The 19977-nt window shown below is 43.6% G+C and overlaps 1 protein-coding gene across 1 annotated transcript in view; it reads left to right on the forward strand.

The window, feature by feature from the left end:
* The window catches only part of megf11 (multiple EGF-like-domains 11), a 77638-nt gene that overhangs the window by 55657 nt on the left and 2004 nt on the right, over positions 1-19977 (forward strand). The window contains exons 12-25 of the mRNA XM_028585147.1: positions 2622-2742; positions 3497-3660; positions 3797-3899; positions 6635-6781; positions 8715-8849; positions 14459-14587; positions 15164-15292; positions 15883-16011; positions 16151-16279; positions 16383-16619; positions 16739-16902; positions 17011-17074; positions 18957-19001; positions 19715-19921. Of these exons, the coding sequence (XP_028440948.1) occupies positions 2622-2742; positions 3497-3660; positions 3797-3899; positions 6635-6781; positions 8715-8849; positions 14459-14587; positions 15164-15292; positions 15883-16011; positions 16151-16279; positions 16383-16619; positions 16739-16902; positions 17011-17074; positions 18957-19001; positions 19715-19921 (1903 nt within the window). The remainder of the gene's footprint in view (positions 1-2621; positions 2743-3496; positions 3661-3796; positions 3900-6634; positions 6782-8714; positions 8850-14458; positions 14588-15163; positions 15293-15882; positions 16012-16150; positions 16280-16382; positions 16620-16738; positions 16903-17010; positions 17075-18956; positions 19002-19714; positions 19922-19977) is intronic.

The following is a 19977-nucleotide window of genomic DNA, read 5'->3' on the forward strand; positions in this document are numbered from 1 at the left end:
TTTGTGGGAACTAAAGCAAAGTGTTGGAGCAGACTGAGCTCCTGCATGCTTGATTTAGCTCTAGTAATTGGACATGCTCTTTTTGACTGGGACAAAGTGATTACATGTTACCTATTCAGACGTTGTCCCTAGCAATCTGCAGCATGTACTCATAGTAACATTTCTTCCTAAGAGTATGTCTACAGTTTCTACAGATTATGTTGATACCGTTGTATCTGAAATATGAATGCATTAGTAATGTATTCCAGTCTGCCTTTTGTGGGTTTGTGAAAACAAATCATTTTCCTATCTCTCAGTGCTTTCTAGGCTCATCAAAAGGTTCAGAGGTTCATTTTCTGTCTTGCTGCATGAATTTTAAACTGCAGTCACTCATCCAGCAGTTAGATGGACTGTTAAGGAGTGAGACTGATTGGTAATTAGTGGTGCCATTTCCATCTAGTCTCAATGGGTACGAGGCTGATCAATGTTGTGTCAGCAAGAGGCTTTCTGGAAAAAGTGCTCTCCAATTACATTAAGATACTAATAGGTTTGAATTTAGTGCCTTGGCCAAGGACGACCTGGCTGCCTCTCAGCAGCTCAGGTCTGGTTGCAGCCTCCATTGGCTGTGTAGTTATGTAAGGTCCTGCTGCTCTCGTGCGATGGACTGACAGCCCGTGTATTAATAATGATTCTCCACATACAGACTTCTATCCTTCGCAGCTCAGAATTAATATGAATCTGTCAACTAATGAGAGAGCTGCCTTTCCCCTCTTTAGAGCAGACCAACCATTGGTCTCTGTGCCATGAGGGTGAAACCAAGTGGAATCGGATGCAGCCAAGGATGCAGCAAAATCCATGTGGTCATTTGTGGCTGCATGACGTTTTATCCATGAGTCCAGTCACCAGTAAATTGCCTGTGCTCTGAAGACAGGCTGCACCCCTCCCACCCATCCAGCCCCCACTGGCTGGTCGAACTTTTCTCCACATTTAACGACTGTAACTGAACTGGTATTGTTAGCAGTCTTGAAGCTGTCATTTTCCGCAGAACAAAGGTTATTGCAACAGATTGATAAAAATTTCATTCACAGACTGACGCTTTTATGTGGTGTACGCGGAGGAGAGATGTTTTAAGATGTGTGTTCTGCCCCTGGCATCCACTGGCACATCTCATCCTGCCTTTTGTTTAAACTGAGTTCAAAATGATAATGAGAGCAGTGAGCAGCCAGCAGTCCCCCAGTGCTCTGGTTAGTGAAGCAAGAGCCACTCAGGACTCCTCTGGGCCACTAATTGGAACTCTAAATCATTGTGTCACCTGTCACTCAAGGCAGGGTGTGGGAATCCATAGACTGGCTGTGATCTCCAGCTTAGGGAGGGACAAGACTAATGTAGGTGGGCTGTGCTCAGCCTTCAAAGCAGAGAAATTCTAATGACAGCAGGCTGTAGAGGACAGGGAAGAAGTGCGGCATGTCCTTTACCAAATAGTTCACTCTAATGCAATTGTAAGGGACTCAAAGGCGGCTCCAGCATGGCTGCCAATCTCCCTTTGGTGTGCTTCTTAATAGTAAATTTATCGGCTGCAGTCTCTGGGATCCTGCTGTTCCCCTCTCCAACCAGTTCACCATATAGTTTATGCGTTTGTTTTTGCTTCTCCCCAGTTTGGTTTCCTCATATTATCATTCTTAGTACTGCTAACTCCCACTTTTGGCCTGAGGCAGGCGTAGACAACCATGTGCTTCCTCTGATGCACATGGTGTCGCCAGCTGCTTTGGCACAGTGAGGTTTAAAATATTCTTCTCTGATTCTAACCCCTTTTTGTGCAGGCGCCTCAACCAACCAGTAGGAGTTGCTAATTAGGGGACAAGAAAATGATCCTCAAACACTGTCAGTTGTGTTCTTCGGGATGTAGGGACCAAATCAGGGATTGAAATCTGGTCTTGAGCACTGCATCACTTCGCCCTAAAATGTGATGGTCCTACTCACGTGTGTCTACAAAATCCCTGCAGCAGTGTACAGTGTTATTGATGCATCTTCTAACAGACATTTTACCAAGCAATAATCATATCTTTAGTTAGTTTAGAACAAAAATGGTTGTATTAATGAACCAAAGCTAGTTGGATTTAAGGTCAGATTTGGTAGTACAGATTTTGTCTGAGTCTGGATTCTCTGGCTTTGGAGTCCTGCCAGTCTCTCCACTGATGAAAGTGGAGATCCCCCCATGAGACCAACCTAAAGGGAGGGAGAGATGGAGAGAGAAGTGAAGAGACGGGGTGGAGCATGGTTGCAAAAAATGAAGCGTTGCTGGAAGTAGGTGCTATCAGAATATATGGAGTGCATAATTGGAAGGTGAGAGGCGATAGCTTTGGGGGGGTCCTTCCTCTTGAACTTTAGTTAAGATCATAAATCCATTCAGTTTTACGGTTGCTTTGCTTCTCATTCTGTATACCGATACAGTATGACTGGTGTAAATAAGCAGTTCAGTAAGCTATGGAGAAGTGCAGTGAACCTTCCCTGTCTCTCTGTCTCTATCTATTCAGACTATATTATTTCTATATAATCTTTGGTCTGCCAAAGTCAGCACTTATTGCCATGACGATTCTTTGGCTCATGGCTTTGCCTTATTTCTTTCTTATTTCTTATTTCAGGGTGAGGACTGTGCTACAGTGTGTCCTCCTGGTCTATATGGACAAAGCTGCATGTCCACCTGCTCCTGCCATAATCACGCATCCTGCTCTCCAGTCGACGGCTCCTGCATCTGCAGGGAAGGTAAATTGACTAAAAGGTTCAGAGCAACTCCTGAGCTTTATAAGATATGCTACACAGACTGTACTGTATGCTGTATCCACGGATACATCTTACATGAATGAACAGCACTTGGACATGTGCAACTGTACTTGTGGTCTGAGTCCTCTTGTATTCTGTGCTTGAGAATGTAAGACCTACATAAACTAGGTTGTTTTTTCCGCATACATACTGTATTTAACACAACTACCAGATGACCCCTGCCCTTCATTTATTCTCTGCTTGCTATGTTCAGTTATCTTTTAAATGAATAATACATCATATTAGCGATTTAGCGACTTAATAAATGAATTACCAAGAGGACATTTGGTGCCAATCCATCTAGTAAGCATGTTGAGCTATTTCATATGTGAAAACTGACCTGCTGGGGGCAAAGGAAATTGGATCGTAAAAGTCCGTAGGATTCATCCTCTTGAGAACGTGAATGTCTGCACAAAATGTCATCTTAATCCATCAGGTAGTTGTTAAGTTATTTCAGTCTAGGCCAAAGTGGTGGACCGACCAACTGACCAAGAGACAATGCTGTCCCTAGAATGATGCATGGATACAAATACATTTTTGCATAACAGAATACATTTTTGTCTTTAATATTCCTTGAATGATATCCCTTAAATCCCTCAGATTTATCTTGAGGGTTTGAACTGTAATACAATGTTGCTGTATCCACAATACTTGGTTTATATAAAAATGAACAGTTGGATGTGTTTCTCTTACCCAGGCTGGCATGGTGTGGACTGCTCCATCCTCTGTTCCAGCGGTCAGTGGGGTCTGGGCTGTAATCAGACATGCTTATGTTCCAATGGAGCTGGATGTGACCCTATAGATGGCACCTGTACATGTTCACCTGGGTGGAGGGGAGAGCACTGCGCCGAGTCCTGCCCTGTAAGTCTGTCTTTTAACTGAGAGGGCGATGCAGAAAATCCTGCGGGCCTTAAACCTTTTGGAGCAACATACAACTTCTCATTCTGCCAATGTGTGGAGTTTTAAAGGCATAACGGCAAGTTTTTGTTGTTGTCAGGATGGCACCTATGGGTTGGAGTGTCGTGAGCGCTGTGACTGTAGCCATGCTGATGGCTGTGATCCAGTGAGTGGCTACTGCCGCTGCTACCCCGGCTGGACAGGTCAGTATTGCTTTCAGAAAAGGCTGACATAAGGGACATAAAACCTCTAAGATCTAAACTGTATTTATTTATCCTCATCATCAAATCAAAAACATCAGATTCTAGTCAGACTACTTATTTACCAAAACAAGAAAATGGTTTTTGTTTTACAGTATGTTTACAGAATGTCTAAGCATTGTTTTGTTAATTAAATGTTTCATTTGTTTTGCCACTGATCCAGCGGTGTATATGAATGAGAAATGTTGAGAATTGAGCTCTAAATTAATTCCCTCAGCTAACACACTGTATGCTGGTATGCAATCTTGCTGATAGTGAATCCAGTTAATCACGTCTAAAATGACTCACTAGATAAATATTTGGAGACAGAATCAAATCATTGGCTCAGAATGCTCTCATGAGTTTTAAACACGGCCTCTGATATTTTATATTTTTGGTTCTGTTAATTATTTAAAGTTCCAGGTTGTAAAATCTGACTGAACCAACTGCCATATTTATTAATCGGAGGATTCACTCTCTCTTAGTAGTCATAAGCTCTCCATTTGAACTGTGATTCCCTTTATACATAAATTCTTGCGTGTGTTTTACGTGAACACATGTCTGCTTTTTGTTTCTTGTCATTTCAAACATATGCTCACAGGGAAAGAGGTGGAGGTTGGAAAGTGTGAATGTCACAGCAAGGGTGAGGTTCATTATACTCAAAACTGAAGCGTCGCATCTGAATGTCAAATGCAGGGGGCTAGCTGAGGACCTGTTCTTTGAGCCTGGGTGGAGAGGTGCAGTCAGGGAGGGAATAGATTCAGCAGGAAAGGTCAAGCCTGTGAGCTCTCAGCAGCCCACTCCATTCAGCCTCCTGAGCTTAGGGCATTTATTCTGGGAAACAATGTGGGTTTTATTATCTGCAAGAACGGAACCGGTGAAATGGGCCTCTCATGCTCTGAATCCTGCACAGGTCGGGACCATCTGTCAGCCTTAATTGAGTCACCAGGGTGCAGGGCTGGAGGCAGCGTGGAGCCCATCGGGCCGAACAAACACACACATACACACTCGAATCATAGAGGCTTGAAAGTGGGCTCTCTGAATGTAGGAGCTCCTAGAGAGAGGAAGATGTGGGTTTTGTCACAGGACTGAGTCGGGGATGGAATAAAATGGCTATTTACAGAAACACTGGAGCTATTTTCTTTTTAGTAAACACTGTCATATCACTGAGCATGCTAACTCCAGAGACGGTATGGCATCCTACTTTGCTGTCAACTTGCTGTTTGTTTTATTGTGGGCTTTGCATAAACTGTCAAGAAGCTTGACTCTAGGAGTGTGTGCGTGTAAGTCGTCTGTGACCCACACAGTTGTTGCTGAGCTGTCGTAAGCCTGACATCAGCCTACAAAGATGTAAAAAGAGTGCTGTGTCCAGACACTTGATGCAGGGGCTTCATGCTAGTTAAATATGACTTCACCTTTAATTTCTGAAGAGATTCCATGTCATAGAGCAGGTAATGTGAGTGTGTGTTTACACGCACTGAGAGAGAGACTTAAAGAGGGAGAGAGAGGTTTGCTATTTTCTGCTCAGTCTGTACAAATTGGATAGTGGGACCTCTGGCACTTCTCAGCATAAAGGCTCCTTTGAAGACACTTCAGTTCTGCCTTCTCTCACTCTTTCTTCTTCTTCCTCACTAGGCATCCAAAGCCCCTGTTTGTCACCATTAGACTGAAGTGTGATGCTCTGTCCTCATTCATTTTCTGACAGTAAAAGCAGTGAGTTTTTTTCTGCCTGGCCTAGCAGAACCTCAAACACACTTGCACAAGCCTTGCCCCCCTTTTGATGTCCATGGCTAGGCCTCCAACTAAATCACTGCTACCATGCCCCCTCCTCATCAGCACTAACATTTCCTCTCCTTTACTCCTCTGTTACAGCCCTAAGGTGCCCTGGTTACTGTATAACATTAGTCCCAAGAGTTTAGCCCAGGTTTAATTCAAAGGTACTGCACTAATGCTGCTTTAATGGCCACACCATTCTCAGATATTCTCACTCAAAGAAAATTTCAAATGAGGCTTCAAACTGAGGGCTGCTTGAAAGGTTGCAGTTCATGTGTGTGTGTGTGTGTGTGTGTGTGTGTGTGTGTGTGTGTGTGTGTGTACAGTATGTGACTCTTAGTGTGCATAACTCTGAATGTTTGCAGCGATACATTTTATTTTATGAGCCTGTCTGTATGTACAATACATTTAGTTTTTTTTAACCCATGGGTGTGAGTGAGAGAAAGCAGGCTGCTTCGACTGATGAGTTAATGCATCCATGTGCACAGTAAGAATACTGTATGGATGCAGTGTTTTGTATTTGTTGGTTGGAGCTGCGTCAAACACACAGTGACACTTCCAGACTGCGCTCTTGTAGCCTTAGTACTTTCCTTCGGCTCTGTACAATACCCGGCTCTGCTGAAAGAGAATGGGAGACAAGCTGGGCAAAAATAAAATACATTTTGAAAGGAGAAACAGAGTCTGAAAGGATTGGCTGTACTAAAAAAACATGCACTCCAAATGGCAGCTTCTTCATTCAGGACTGAAATCAATTGAGGATCCACGCTGGGTGAATAACCCTCCACACATAGACTGTGATCAGGCATTGTGATGCTGTCCTTTGATAGTGTGTTTTTACAGATGGCAGTCCATTTAGAATATTTCAGCATACCAGTCTTTGCCTTCGTTGTGTGCATTCGCTGAATATTCGTGTAATGTTCCTGCAGGAATCCACTGTGATAATGTGTGCCCACAAGGCTTCTGGGGACCCAACTGTTCAGTCAGCTGTTCCTGTCAGAACGGAGGATCCTGCTCTCCAGAGGACGGTACTTGTGTGTGTGCACCAGGATACAGAGGGACGTCCTGCAAAAGAAGTTAGCCTCCTTCTCTTTTTCCAAGCAACCTCTCTTTATCCAAACCTTAAAGTGCTCATATTATGCTTTTTGTGTTTTTGCTTTAGTGCTATTATTATCTTTTTGTGCACGTTATAGGTTTACAAAGTGAAAAATCCCATCTCCATCAGAAAACACTGTTCACAAACTGCTCCAAACAGCTCTATTGTAGTCCAGCCTTTACTTCAGAGACGAACGTGCGTCACTTTATAACACACGTTATAATGCTCACCTAGCTGCTAGCGTGGCACTCTCTCATGCTCTGCTTCTGACTGGGTAGTCCTTACCTAGCTACTGCGCATGTGCGACTCCCAACAAAGATGGAATAGAAGTGTGATGCCTCACTCTGTAGCTAAAACAGAGAGCTCAACACACAGGAACACACAGGAGCTGCAGCAATGTGCAGTACAACAAAAATATGTTTTTTTGAAAATTAAACCATGTAAACCTATTCTGACATAACCTCTAAATACAATTATGAACCTGAAAATGAGCATAATATGAGCACTTTAAGTGATAACGGCACAAGCCTTAGAGCGCCTTAACAAACTCCATCATAGTATTGACCTTGCTTTGATCTTTGCAGAATTGTTGAAGGGTGAGCTTGCTAAGGAGAAGCACTTAGTTGTCGGTCATAACTGCTTGAGTGTAAACCCTTCATCACTGCTATCACTTAATCACAGTGTCTTTACCCCGACAGCAATACACACACACATACACACACACACACACACACACACACACACACATACATGCTCCTCATCATCCCCCTGCCCTGTCCTCAACAACCAACTCACAGTGGGAGACTCACAGTCCTGGCCCAAGGCTCATCAGAGGGCGTGCTCACTGGGAGTGCTAGCTCTGGTTTCTGAATGGGGTCTGTCTGGGGCCGCTCTCAAGTGATGAGCTCACTGATTGGGAGTGAAATTCAGTCACAAACCTGTAAACATCAATTTGACTGGAATGTAAGACAGAGACAGTGTGCTTGCCGAACAGGCTTCATTGGGACGAACTGTGAGCAGAGTTGAGTAGGCCCAATGCCCCGCATTTTAGCACTGAGCAAAATTACTCTGTGTGTGTGTGTTTGTGTGTGTGTGTGTGTGTGTGTGTGTGTGTGTTTACTCCAAATTAAATTTTTACACAGATAATGTTCTTATCAGGTGAAAACTTCATACTGCAGTTTTGCTGTTTTTTTCTGTTGAAACTTTAATTGGAGGATTACGTATGTCTTCGGAGGCTGATAAAGGTGTGCTTTAAATCTAATCAAAAACCATTGGGTAAATTTAACATTGCATGGTTGTCAAACGACAACCAAGGCTGTTTTTGTCAATTCCTAAAATGTTTCTTATTTTGGGAATACCTGATTGTCTCCTGAGAATGGTGATTATTGGAGTAGGAATCCAACCCAAATCACCCGCTTTAACAATAGGAGCATAACATGGCTTTTTAAGGTTCTCCCTATACTGAAATGAAAATATAATTTTATATAAATTGCAGTCTCTTATCATGGTTGCACTGTTAATGCTCTTTGTATACAAGTATAATTACCTTTTGAATAGATCTTAATGGTCCACAATCCTTCAATAAAATTATTAATACACAGTATGTTTTCTGACATTTATAGATCATCAAAACTTTACATAAAACAGACTTCACAATTCTCTTAACTATTTTACTGCTCCATGTCTGGCAGCAGATAAAATGGGAGTGATTATAATAAAGACTGACTTTTCTGCTTTCTACTTCCCTTTGCTGTCTCTCCTCGTCTTTTCTGCTTTAATTCTTCCGGCCTTGATTTTTCTGTACTCCCTTGATCACTGTTGTCATGCCCTGTTTCATTATTATATACCTCTTGTTTCATCCAATGTTGTCGACTGATTCCCTCTCCTCTCCTGCCATTCTCTGCCGGCTGCAGTCTGCTCTCCGGGGTTCTATGGGCATCGCTGCAGCCAGTCGTGTCCGCAGTGTGTGCACAGCACTGGGCCGTGCCATCATGTCACGGGCCACTGTGAGTGCCTGTCTGGCTTCTCCGGTTCTCTGTGCAACCAAGGCAAGTAGCCTTCTGTGTCCCTTTGACCTTTTCTGTTTCTTTTACTTATTGTGAGGTTTTTAGTTGTTGCTCCTGGAAAAAGGTAAGTACAGCTTATATCTGAAAATGCCAGACAGAAAATACAAAAATGGTTAGGAAACAACATTGATTATAAAAAAACAAGACAATAATGCATGAAGTTTTAGAGCAGAGATCTTCAACAGGGGGTTCTGGACCCCTAGGGGGTCTTCAGAGTTACTGCAGATTGCACACTGCAAATGTTTGTGTATGTTTTTTTATAATTATATATATATAATTAATAAATATATATATATATATATACACACACACACACACACACACACACAGACAACATTTATGATAGACTTACTGGCCAATAGGTAAGGCAGCCACTAAGGTAGCCATCAACAGATACAGTTACACAAGCTTAAGGATTCACTGTGCTAAATCTATGTTAAACATTTAACAAACATGTATAAATATATGAATAGGTTACAAATTATTATTTTAATACCTTACTATTGTATGCACCATAAAAGCATATGTGTAAATGCTTAAGGCCACCCTACACGTTATTGCCAAGTTTAATGTGCAACTCAATTTTATCCAATATATTATGTTCTATTACTTTTAGCTAAGAGGTCCTTGGCCTAAAAGATGTTGAAGACCCCTGCATTAAAGTAAAAATGATACAGTGTTAAAAGTTATGTGCTGATGCCTACCATATCTCATGATATCTTCTCTTCATTTATATGTCAAATAAAGTCCCTCTTCTACAGTATTTTGTGAGGACACCTGTACATTTTCCTACAGTCCTTGCTGTGCTCAGTGGTTCTAAGAAGATCTTCAAAACTTTGAATAATGGCTTTTATCAGTGCACACCAGACCAAATAAAAAAAAACACACTTCACACACATCAAGTAAATGTTGCTGTCTCTCTGCCTAATTCTGCAAAGAGAGCTGCATGTGAATTGATTTTCACTTATAAGCAGACTCAAAGAAACAACACAGGCAGAACAGACTTCTTGTTAAATTTAATTTCAAGGCAACCAGGCAAACATTTTCTTTGTGTATTGCCTCACCGATGTTGTTTAAATCACATAGGAAGAGCTTGTTGACAGAAAACATTACTTCTCTACAGTTCCTTATTTTAGCTTTGAAGAGTTTGAATAGGATGTTGCACTTTTGGAAATTGTGAATGATTTTAGCACGTACATCTAACATACAACTGTTTTATGATGATGTAGCCAGTAATCTTGTTGTTTGTCGGATGTTTTTAAGCCACAAACATTTGAAACGAAACTTATAAAGACATTAGGGCTGAACAATTAATCTAAATTCTATCGAAATCGTAATATGGACTAGTACGATATCCAGTTTGCAGGAGGTGCAAAGGCAACGTGTCAAAATACCATTCTGAATAAAGTATTGTGGTGCTGCAGAGGTGTCCCGGCCTACAAATCGTATTATTCAAACTTATGTGTTGATATACAGATCCTCGACAATATATTTTCCAGTGAAAATGAGAATAATAATGCAAAAAATTAACATTCCCTCCAATATCGTGAATCATATCGCAATTGCAATATCAGTCAAAATCACAATTACATATTTTTTTCCAAATCATTCAACCCTAAAAGAGATTGAGACATTTAAAATGTAAATTACATGATCATCAAATATTTGATTTACATGTCAAATATTTAAGTTTAAGAGTATCATGAGTAGTGTTTTTGTCTCCTCACACTCCATCTATTCAATACTGTAGCAAAATGTTAACATCCATCCATCTTCGTCCGCTTATCCGGTATCGGGTTGCGGGGGTAGCAGCTCCAGCAGGGGACCCCAAACTTCCCTTTCCCGAGCCACATTAACCAGCTCCGACTGGGGGATCCCGAGGCGTTCCCAGGCCAGGTTGGAGATATAATCCCTCCACCTAGTCCTGGGTCTTCCCCGAGGCCTCCTCCCAGCTGGACGTGCCTGGAACACCTCCCTAGGGAGGCGCCCAGGGGGCATCCTTACCAGATGCCCGAACCACCTCAACTGGCTCCTTTAAACGCGAAGGAGCAGCGGCTCTACTCCGAGCTCCTCACGGATGACTGAGCTTCTCACCCTATCTCTAAGGGAGACGCCAGCCACCCTCCTGTAGAAAACCATTTCGGCCGCTTGCACCCTGGATCTCGTTCTTTCGGTCATGACCCAGCCTTCATGACCATAGGGGAGGGAAGGAACGAAAACTGACCGGTAGATTGAGAGCTTTGCCTTCTGGCTCAGCTCTCTTTTCGTCACAACGGTGCGATAAATTGAATGTAATACCGCACCCGCTGCGCCAATTCTCCGACCAATCTCCCGCTCCATTGTCCCCTCACTCGCGAACAAGACACCAAGGTACTTGAACTCCTTCACTTGGGGTAAGGACTCATTCCCTACCTGAAGAAGGCACTCCATCGGTTTCCTGCTGAGAACCATGGCCTCCGATTTAGAGGTGCTGATCCTCATCCCAACCGCTTCACACTCGGCTGCAAACCGATCCAGTGAGTGCTGAAGGTCACAGGCCGATGATGCCATCAGGACCACATCATCTGCAAAAAGCAGCAATGAGATCCCCAGCCCACCAAACTGCAACCCCTCTCCACCCCGACTACTCCTCGATATCCTGTCCATAAATACTACAAACAGGATTGGTGACAAAGCGCAGCCCTGGCGGAGGCAAACCCTCACCTGAAACGAGTCCGACTTACTGCCGAGAACCCGGACACAGCTCTCGCTTTGGTTGTACAGAGATTGGATGGCCCTGAGAAGGGACCCCCTCACCCCATACTCCCGCAGCACCTCCCACAGTTTCTTGATGGATCTCATCAATCCCAGGGGCTTTGCCACTGTGGAGTTGTTTAACTACCTCAGCAACTTCCACCAGGGAAATTGACGACAATCCCCCATCATCCTCCAGCTCTGCCTCTACCATAGAGGGCGTATTAGTCGGATTTAGGAGTTCCTCAAAGTGCTCCTTCCACCGCCCTATTACCTCCTCAGTTGAGGTCAACAGCGTCCCATCCTTACTGTACACAGCTTGGATGGTTCCCCGCTTCCCCCTCCTGAGGAGGCGAACGGTTTTTCAGAAGCTCCTTGGTGCCGACCGAAAGTCCTTCTCCATATCTTCTCCGAACTTCTCCCACACCCGCTGCTTTGCCTCTTTCACAGCAGAGGCTGCAGCCCTTCGGGCCCCTTGGTACCTTGCAACTGCCTCCGGAGTCCTCTGGGACAACATATCCCGAAAAGACTCCTTCTTCAGTTGGACGGCTTCCCTGACCACCGGTGTCCACCACGGTGTTCGTGGGTTACCGCCCCTTGAGGCACCTAAGACCCTAAGACCACAGCTGCTAGCCGCGGCTTCAGCAATGGAAACTTTGAACATTGTCCACTCGGGTTCAATGTCCCCAGCTTCCACAGGGATGCACAAAAAGCTCCGCCGGAGGTGTGAGTTGAAAGTCTGTCGGACAGGGGCCTCCTCCAGACGTTCCCAATTTACCCGCACTACCCGTTTGGGCTTACCAGGTCTGTCCAGAGTCTTCCCCCACCCCCTGACCCAACTAACCACCAGATGGTGATCAGTTGACAGCTCCGCCCCTCTCTTCACCCGAGTGTCCAAAACATACGGCCTCAGATCAGATGAAACGATTATAAAATTGATCATTGACCTTTGGCCTAGGGTGCTCTGGTACCAAGTACACTTATGAGCATCCCTATGTTCGAACATGGTGTTCGTTATAGACAATCCATGACTAGTCACAGAACTCCAACATAGCGGCGCTCAGCCGTGGGCTTGTGAGTATCCCCACTCCCGCCCGTCGCCTCACACCCTGGGCAACTCCGGAGAAGAAAAGAGTCCAACCCCTATCCAGGAGTATGGTTCCAGAACCGAGACTGTGCGTAGAGGTAAGCCCCACCAGATCTAACCGGCTCCTTCCCCCACAGAGAGGTGACATTTCACGTCCCCAGAGCCAGCATCTGCTGCCCGGGTCTGGTCCGTCGAGGCCCCTGACCTTCACTGCCACCTGTGTGGCAGCGCACCCGACCCCAGCGGTTCCTCCCACAGGTGGTGGAACCATGGGATGGAGAGGGAGTTGCCACGTTGCTTCTTCGGGCTGTGCCCGACCGGGCTCCGTGGCAAACCCGGCCACCAGGCGCTCGCTGACGAGCCCGCCATCTGGGCCTGGCTCCAGACGGGGGCCCCGGGCTTCCTCCGGGCAGGGTAACTTCACCTCTTCCTCGTTGGCTCATAGGGTTTTTGAACCATTCTTTGTCTGGCCCCTCACCTGAGACCACTTTGCCTTGGGAGACCCTACCAGGAGCACACAGCTCCAGACAACACAGCCCTCAGGTTCATAGGGACACACAAACCTCTCCACCACGATAAGGTGACGGTTCCCGGAGAGGAATGTTAACAGTTTATTCAATATCAACTCGTGTCTGATGGTTTATGCAACCACAAGTATTTGTCTTTGGCTATAAAGTGCAGTTGATAAAAGACACCTACATATAAACGTACTGTAGATTTTACTCCTAATGATTCACCATTTTCTTTTATAAATTACAGAAAGGCAAGGAACTTTTGAATTCTCTGTCATGGCTTTGAGCAATGTCTTACTACTAAAAGTTTAATAGGTTAGCTGAAAGAAGAGAAAAAAGAACAAGCAAGAGCCCTAATTTGTCTGGACTGTAATTACTGGTGAGCAGGCATTAGGCCGTGAGGGACGAAGGTGGCCAACAACATGCCCATTCTCCTCTTGTTGAGCCTCGTTGGCGTCCTCACTTGTCCTCTGTCCAGCACACAAAGTCCCAGCCTAATGAAGCTCTCCCGGTGTGTTGAGGCTTGAATCCCCAGAAGCAGCAGTATGGTGGAGCCAACCTCATGGCCTAATGACAACCTGATTGAAGGAGTTTGAAAGAGCTCTCAAGAAGAGGGGAAAGCCAGTTGAAATGTAATCATTAAAATCACCCCACATGAAAATGAGTCAGACCCATTTCTTTCACAGCCAGACACCTTATCTGATATTTCGCTGGGCTATTCTCTTTATATGAGACCTTTGATGTATCTGCTGGTGCTGCAGCTCCCTGATCCTGATAGTTAGATGCACCGTGGTTCAATTTGACTCACGGGCCAACAAGAAAACACAATGGAGGTTTCGTTGGAAATCAGATCTTTTATTGAAGAGTGCCAGAGAGCATTGAAATATTAATTTCATAAAAAATGTATACAGTGGTGTGTGTACACGGTCTATTTTAATTCTGTGGCACATCACTCATTCCACTCCAGTGAGTGGAAATGGGGCAGTCGTGCCACTGGAGGCAGGGATTGACTCCTCCTTTTGTTTAAACAGATCACTTCACTTCATGTCCATTCAAATTGAACAATATCATCCATTAGAGGAATATGTTTACACAACCTTTCACAGAATGAGTTTGTTTGTATAACTGTGTTCACAATATTGTGTCCAAGTTTGATGTCATTATGTTAATGGTTTTTACCAGTCTTTGCACCTAAGTGATAATATGCAGATCAGGGTTGTTTGGTAAAGTGATTGTACTGTGTTTTTTGTGTTTTGCAGTCTGTCCAAGTGGCAGGTATGGAAGGGCCTGCGCTGAGATCTGCCTCTGTACCAACAACGGCACCTGCAACCCAATCGATGGCTCCTGCCAATGCTTCCCTGGCTGGATAGGAGAGGATTGCTCTCAGGGTATGGCTTCTCTCCTTCATCCTGTGTTTGATTGGCTTATTTTCTCTGATTTTCTCATTTAATTGTCTGTCTTCACTCCTAATTTCTCCCTCACATCTACCTTCATGCACATTAATAATTTTCATGACCCTACACATTCCAATAACTACCCTGATCCCTCACTGATGTAAAAGTGATAGGTTGCTTAAATGATTGTTGTAATGCATTATGCTCTTTGATTTACAGCGCTGTAGGCCAAAGATCATTAGCAGAGCTACAAGTCGTCGTTCCATGGGAAATTTATGTTTTTTTTTATTACATTAACCACTTTAGTAAAAAAGTACAAAAAAAAATAAAATCAGTTTGATGTTACATTGCCAGTGCTTTATTCAACCTGACATATATATACATCTGCTCAGATGTTACAAATGGGCTTGTGGAGGGATGTTCTGCAAGAATCTGTGTTAAGATACTGTGAATGGCATTTCCTCAAAAATATGTACCGTATTATATGCTTCATATATGCATGCATAGGACATAGAGTCTGTGTGGGAGGGTGTATGACCATAAGCTTGACTGTGTCTCTGGCGTCTGCAGCCTGTCCCTCTGGGCACTGGGGCCATGATTGTCTCAACTCGTGTAACTGTCACAACGGAGCCCAGTGCAGTGCCTACGATGGGGAGTGCAGGTGCAGCCCCGGCTGGACCGGACTCTACTGCACACAGCGTGAGTCTCTCCCCATCCAGTTAGTAGACCCACAGTGTCACCTACTGGCAGTCAAACAGAACTGCAGCACATGACAAGCAAGACTTTTTTTTTTTAGAGCCAACTGGGCAATTGGATGCTATTAGGTTTTCATTTACAGTTTGTTTTCTAGAGGGAGCAACATCAAAATAACACTAATGGTCACTTTGTTCATTTGCTAATTATATATTCCAGTCATTCGCTCAGGGATAGTGCACATCATCAACATCAGTCAACTAATTTGAATTACATTATCTATCACCTCAAGGGTGTGTCATGCTCCTGCTGTTGTGCATGGAAATGGCTTTTTTTTTCTCACCCAGTACATTCCAGTTGCCTGTTCATTTCCACCTCTATGTTCTGTTAACAGCATAACCAGATTTTCTGCTGAAGCAGGAAATGTTCCATTTCCCTTCATTCACATTGTCCTTTATTGAGTATGCTGCAGAGACATTGAATAGTATTGATTTCCGTGTTCCCCTGCAATATGACCCTGACTCTTTACAATGTCTTCTCCTCTCTTTGTTTTCTGCCCCCCTCCCACCCCAACATTTTATACATCTCTGTCCCAGGCTGTCCTTCAGGGTTCTACAGCAGGGACTGCTCTGAAGTCTGTCGCTGCCAAAACGGCGCAGACTGTGACCACATCACTGGCCAGTGTGCTTGCCGAACAGGCTTCATTGGGACGAGCTGTGAGCAGAGTTGAGTAGGCCCAACGCATTTTAGCACTGAGCAAAATTACTGTGTGTGTGTGTGTGTGTGTTCTATAAACACTTTGGCTCCCACTCTCTAAGTGCTTTAATTTTGATGGATGTAGTAATGCACCTCTCTCCCATGCAGAGTGTCCTGCTGGTACATTTGGATATGGTTGCCAGCAACTGTGTGAGTGCCTGAACAATGCTACCTGTGACTATGTGACTGGAACGTGCTACTGCAGCCCCGGATATAAAGGCATCCGTTGTGATCAAGGTGAGAGGTGATTGAGATGATTGAGGCTCTTCACTATATTATCACTCAAACACAGATGTGTACACAGTGTTTAAACAACCCACTTTCTGTGTTTTCTTTGTAGCAGCTCTGATGATGGAGGAGCTGAACCCGTACACCAAGATTAGTCCAGCACGAGGCTCGGAGCGCCAGTCTGCAGGGGCGGTCATGGGCATCATCTTTCTGCTCCTCATCATCATGGCCATGCTTAGTCTGTTTGTGTGGTACAGACAGAGGCAGAGGGACAAAGGCCATGAGATCCAGCCCAGTGTGTCTTACACACAGGCAATGCACATCACCAACACAGACTATTCCCTCTCTGGTAAGATAGCATGTTGAAGACATGGGAAATTCTAAAGTTCTTTCTTTCACTATTTTTCAACATTTTTTATTCAAAATGATTAGTTTTCAAACCTCTCAACCTTTGGTTTAAACCCACAGAGTGTGGCAGTACTGTAGCGATGAGGACCAGCGCTGCTGAGGTCAATCAGACCCAGGGCAGCAGCAGCGGCCAGTGTTTTTCCAACCCCAGTTACCACACCGTGGCCCAGTGTAATGTTGTCTCAACCATCTCTAGCAACCTGGATGGCACCCTAACCCTCAAAGTATGGCCACTCTTCATGTGTATTCACATAAAACAAACATAACATACAATATAATACAATAACATACTACAGCATAAAAGCATTACCAAACTGTGATCTTTCTTTCAGTCAAGCACTCTGAAAAGCCGAAATGGCTCAGAATGGAGAGCCTACTGCAACCTCAATGACCTTGGTCAGTTCACCTGTCTTACTTACTATGAAACACCACATACTGCCTGAATTTGTGGACTTTATAGAATAGTTATTTCAAGGGCAAAGGCGCATGTGTCGTTAGTACAAACCTCATATAGGCACTAGCCTGGACGCAGCTACCCTGCTGTGAATGAAGATGAACCAGTGGTTCCTTGTTAGACATAACCTTTGCTCTGATTTTGATAAGATATGCAGGTGGGACAGAGAAAGCTGTGGTGAGGAGGTGAATAGGGGTCACTTGTCAGCTCATTAGTCCTCTTTCACTTCCCCCTGTGGCACATTTCTGTGATGGCTTACACTGGGTCAGATACTGAACTCCTGGGCTGTGGATTATAGAGAATTAAGCCAGAAAAATGACTCAACAATAGCATAAATCTCTGGTTCAAATATCCATCTTTTAACATTTTTGAACGGTAAAGAACCATTTAATAAATGGTTTATAACACACTACAATGTAGTTATAAACAGATAAGTATTTATTAATGTTTTTGTCAACAACTCCTCCTGTGGTCACCCACAAGTTAGGACTAGTGTAAAAACAGATAATAAATGACAATATAGTAAATCACAGTTGTAATAATATAAAGTATGTCTTTACAGGACAAATTCTATTTTTGGAAAAATACTGTACATTAAAGCTACAGTTAAAAAAAAAAAACTTTTTGTCATATTTGTTCAAACTTTAATTAAAATCATGTTCTTCTGCCTCCCCCTGGTGCTCGTAATGCCATATAATAAGGAAAACAACCAATCGGAGCCAAAGAGTCTCTAATGCAGTGTCAGTAACTGCCCGTGTACTATGGTCAAACTGTCAAACTATGCAGTGCTGATCAAATATAAATATAAATTCTGTTACTGCATTGCCTATCTCTAACCTCAAATGTTTTCAGAAACATATTTTAGTGTACTATTCAGCTGTAAAATGAGAATGTTTGTTTCGGCCGGTGGTTTTGGCTCAACTTAGTCCAAAGTTCACAAGCAGTCAATGACACTGCTAGGAGACTCCTCGGCTCTGATTGGTTGTTAATATTCGGGCGTGGTGGAAACTTGCAAATATTAGGAGTACTAGGGAGAGGCAGACAAAAATGATTTTTTTTCACAGATTATCTGTGTAATGTGCTACTGTCAGGATATAGTGACAGTTTCAAGGATGACAATGTTATTTTGATGAAAGTTACCTACTAAACCTTTAATATACGCTTAAAGATGTCCAAATCTGAATACAACTACATTAGTGTGTTATAAACCATTTATTAATTATTTATACAGTGTTTATAAATGCTAAATAGTTAATGTTATATTACAGTTTTACTGAGATTATTAAGTATATACATCATAGTTTGTAGTCTTTTGGTTTGTGGTGGTGCAAACTAAAAGAGATTGTAAAAACTGTTTAGACAGTATGAAAACTATGCTTGTGTGCTGATTACAGGTTAATTACTGCTCAGCAACATGCAAAAATCTAAATATCTATGATTATTCTTTGTCATGCTGGATTTAAAAGTCAGATATCTCGATCTGCACATTTTGTGTTAAAGCACACAGCAGATCAATCATAATGACCCTTTAAGATCCCTTTAAAAAAAGTCCTGAATGTTTATCCTGATGTATCCTTAAACAGGCTTGTCCTCTCTTCATGGTGTGCTGTTGTTTGGAAAATATCCCATTATGACCGCAGTTGATTATATAAGCTTGTAAGTCTTGGGGGAATGTGATAGAAACATTCTGTAACTCCTCACATTCTAAATATTCTTTTAAATAAAGACATCCTACATTGTACTTTTTTAAATAAGATATTTCCTGTCACACATTGGGGGGATTTATATGGGATGGTGACTTTCATCTTTTTGACATTGTTACAGATGTTCAACAGGGGGAGACACAGACACAGAGAGGCTCCAAAAAAGGTAAACCATCAATTGCAGTAACATTGTGTGTGTGTGTGTGTGTGTGTGTGTGTGTGTGTGTGTGTGTGTGTGTGTGTGTGTGTGTGTGTGTGTGTGTGTGTGTGTGTGTGTTGCGGGGGGGAGACATACTGCATGTGGAATCCTGTTCAGCTTCACCAGCACCAATATTACAAAATAATTTTATGCATCCCATGTATCAATTTCCCCATTTGGTTTATATTCTCCTCTGAGACTCTCTGACCCCAAATCCCATATCCTTATATTCTCCATGATTTATGTGAAAACTCTCTGCTCTTTGGACAAGATCATGGTGGGCTGAGGTTTTGTTCCAATGGTAATTGCTCTCTAATGGCTCAGTGCCCAATACGTCATTTTGTCTCCCACACTGTGCAATCTGTGGTGAATGTGAGGGACCCAGGGGTGTGGAGAGTGGTCTAAAGGAGCTTTGCTGCACTCTCTAATGAGGCCTCTTATCAGCCTGATGAGACTGTTATGGATGAGATGAGCTTTCTACTTTCTCCCCTTTGTACTCTGATTACTATAAAACACCGTTAGTCACCTGTCTGAGACAAAAGAAGTACAACTTCTCCGGGCTGCACTCTGATGTCTGTTTAAATTGTAGTGGTAATATCAGAGTCTAACTGCAATAAGTCAGTGACAATCACTTCATCTTTGTTGATGCTGAATATGTCCTTGTCTCGCGGATACTGCAGATTACCTCAAGAGCTCCATGTGTAGCAACAGCTCCTGCTCGTTGAATAGTGAGAATCCATACGCCACCATTAGAGACCCACCAGGACTTACCTGCAAGCATACAGAGAGCAGCTATGTGGAGATGAAGTCCCCCTCCCACCGTGAAGTGCCCTTTGGAGGCACCGCCACCCTCCTGGGCAGTGTGAGCAGGAATGTCTATGATGTTGGTGAGTGCGTTGTTGCTCTGGTGTGTGGAGCTCAGCAGGGTCCTGCAGCGTATTGC

This window comes from Perca flavescens, chromosome 8 (assembly GCF_004354835.1).
Source record: "Perca flavescens isolate YP-PL-M2 chromosome 8, PFLA_1.0, whole genome shotgun sequence".
NCBI lineage: Eukaryota > Metazoa > Chordata > Actinopteri > Perciformes > Percidae > Perca > Perca flavescens.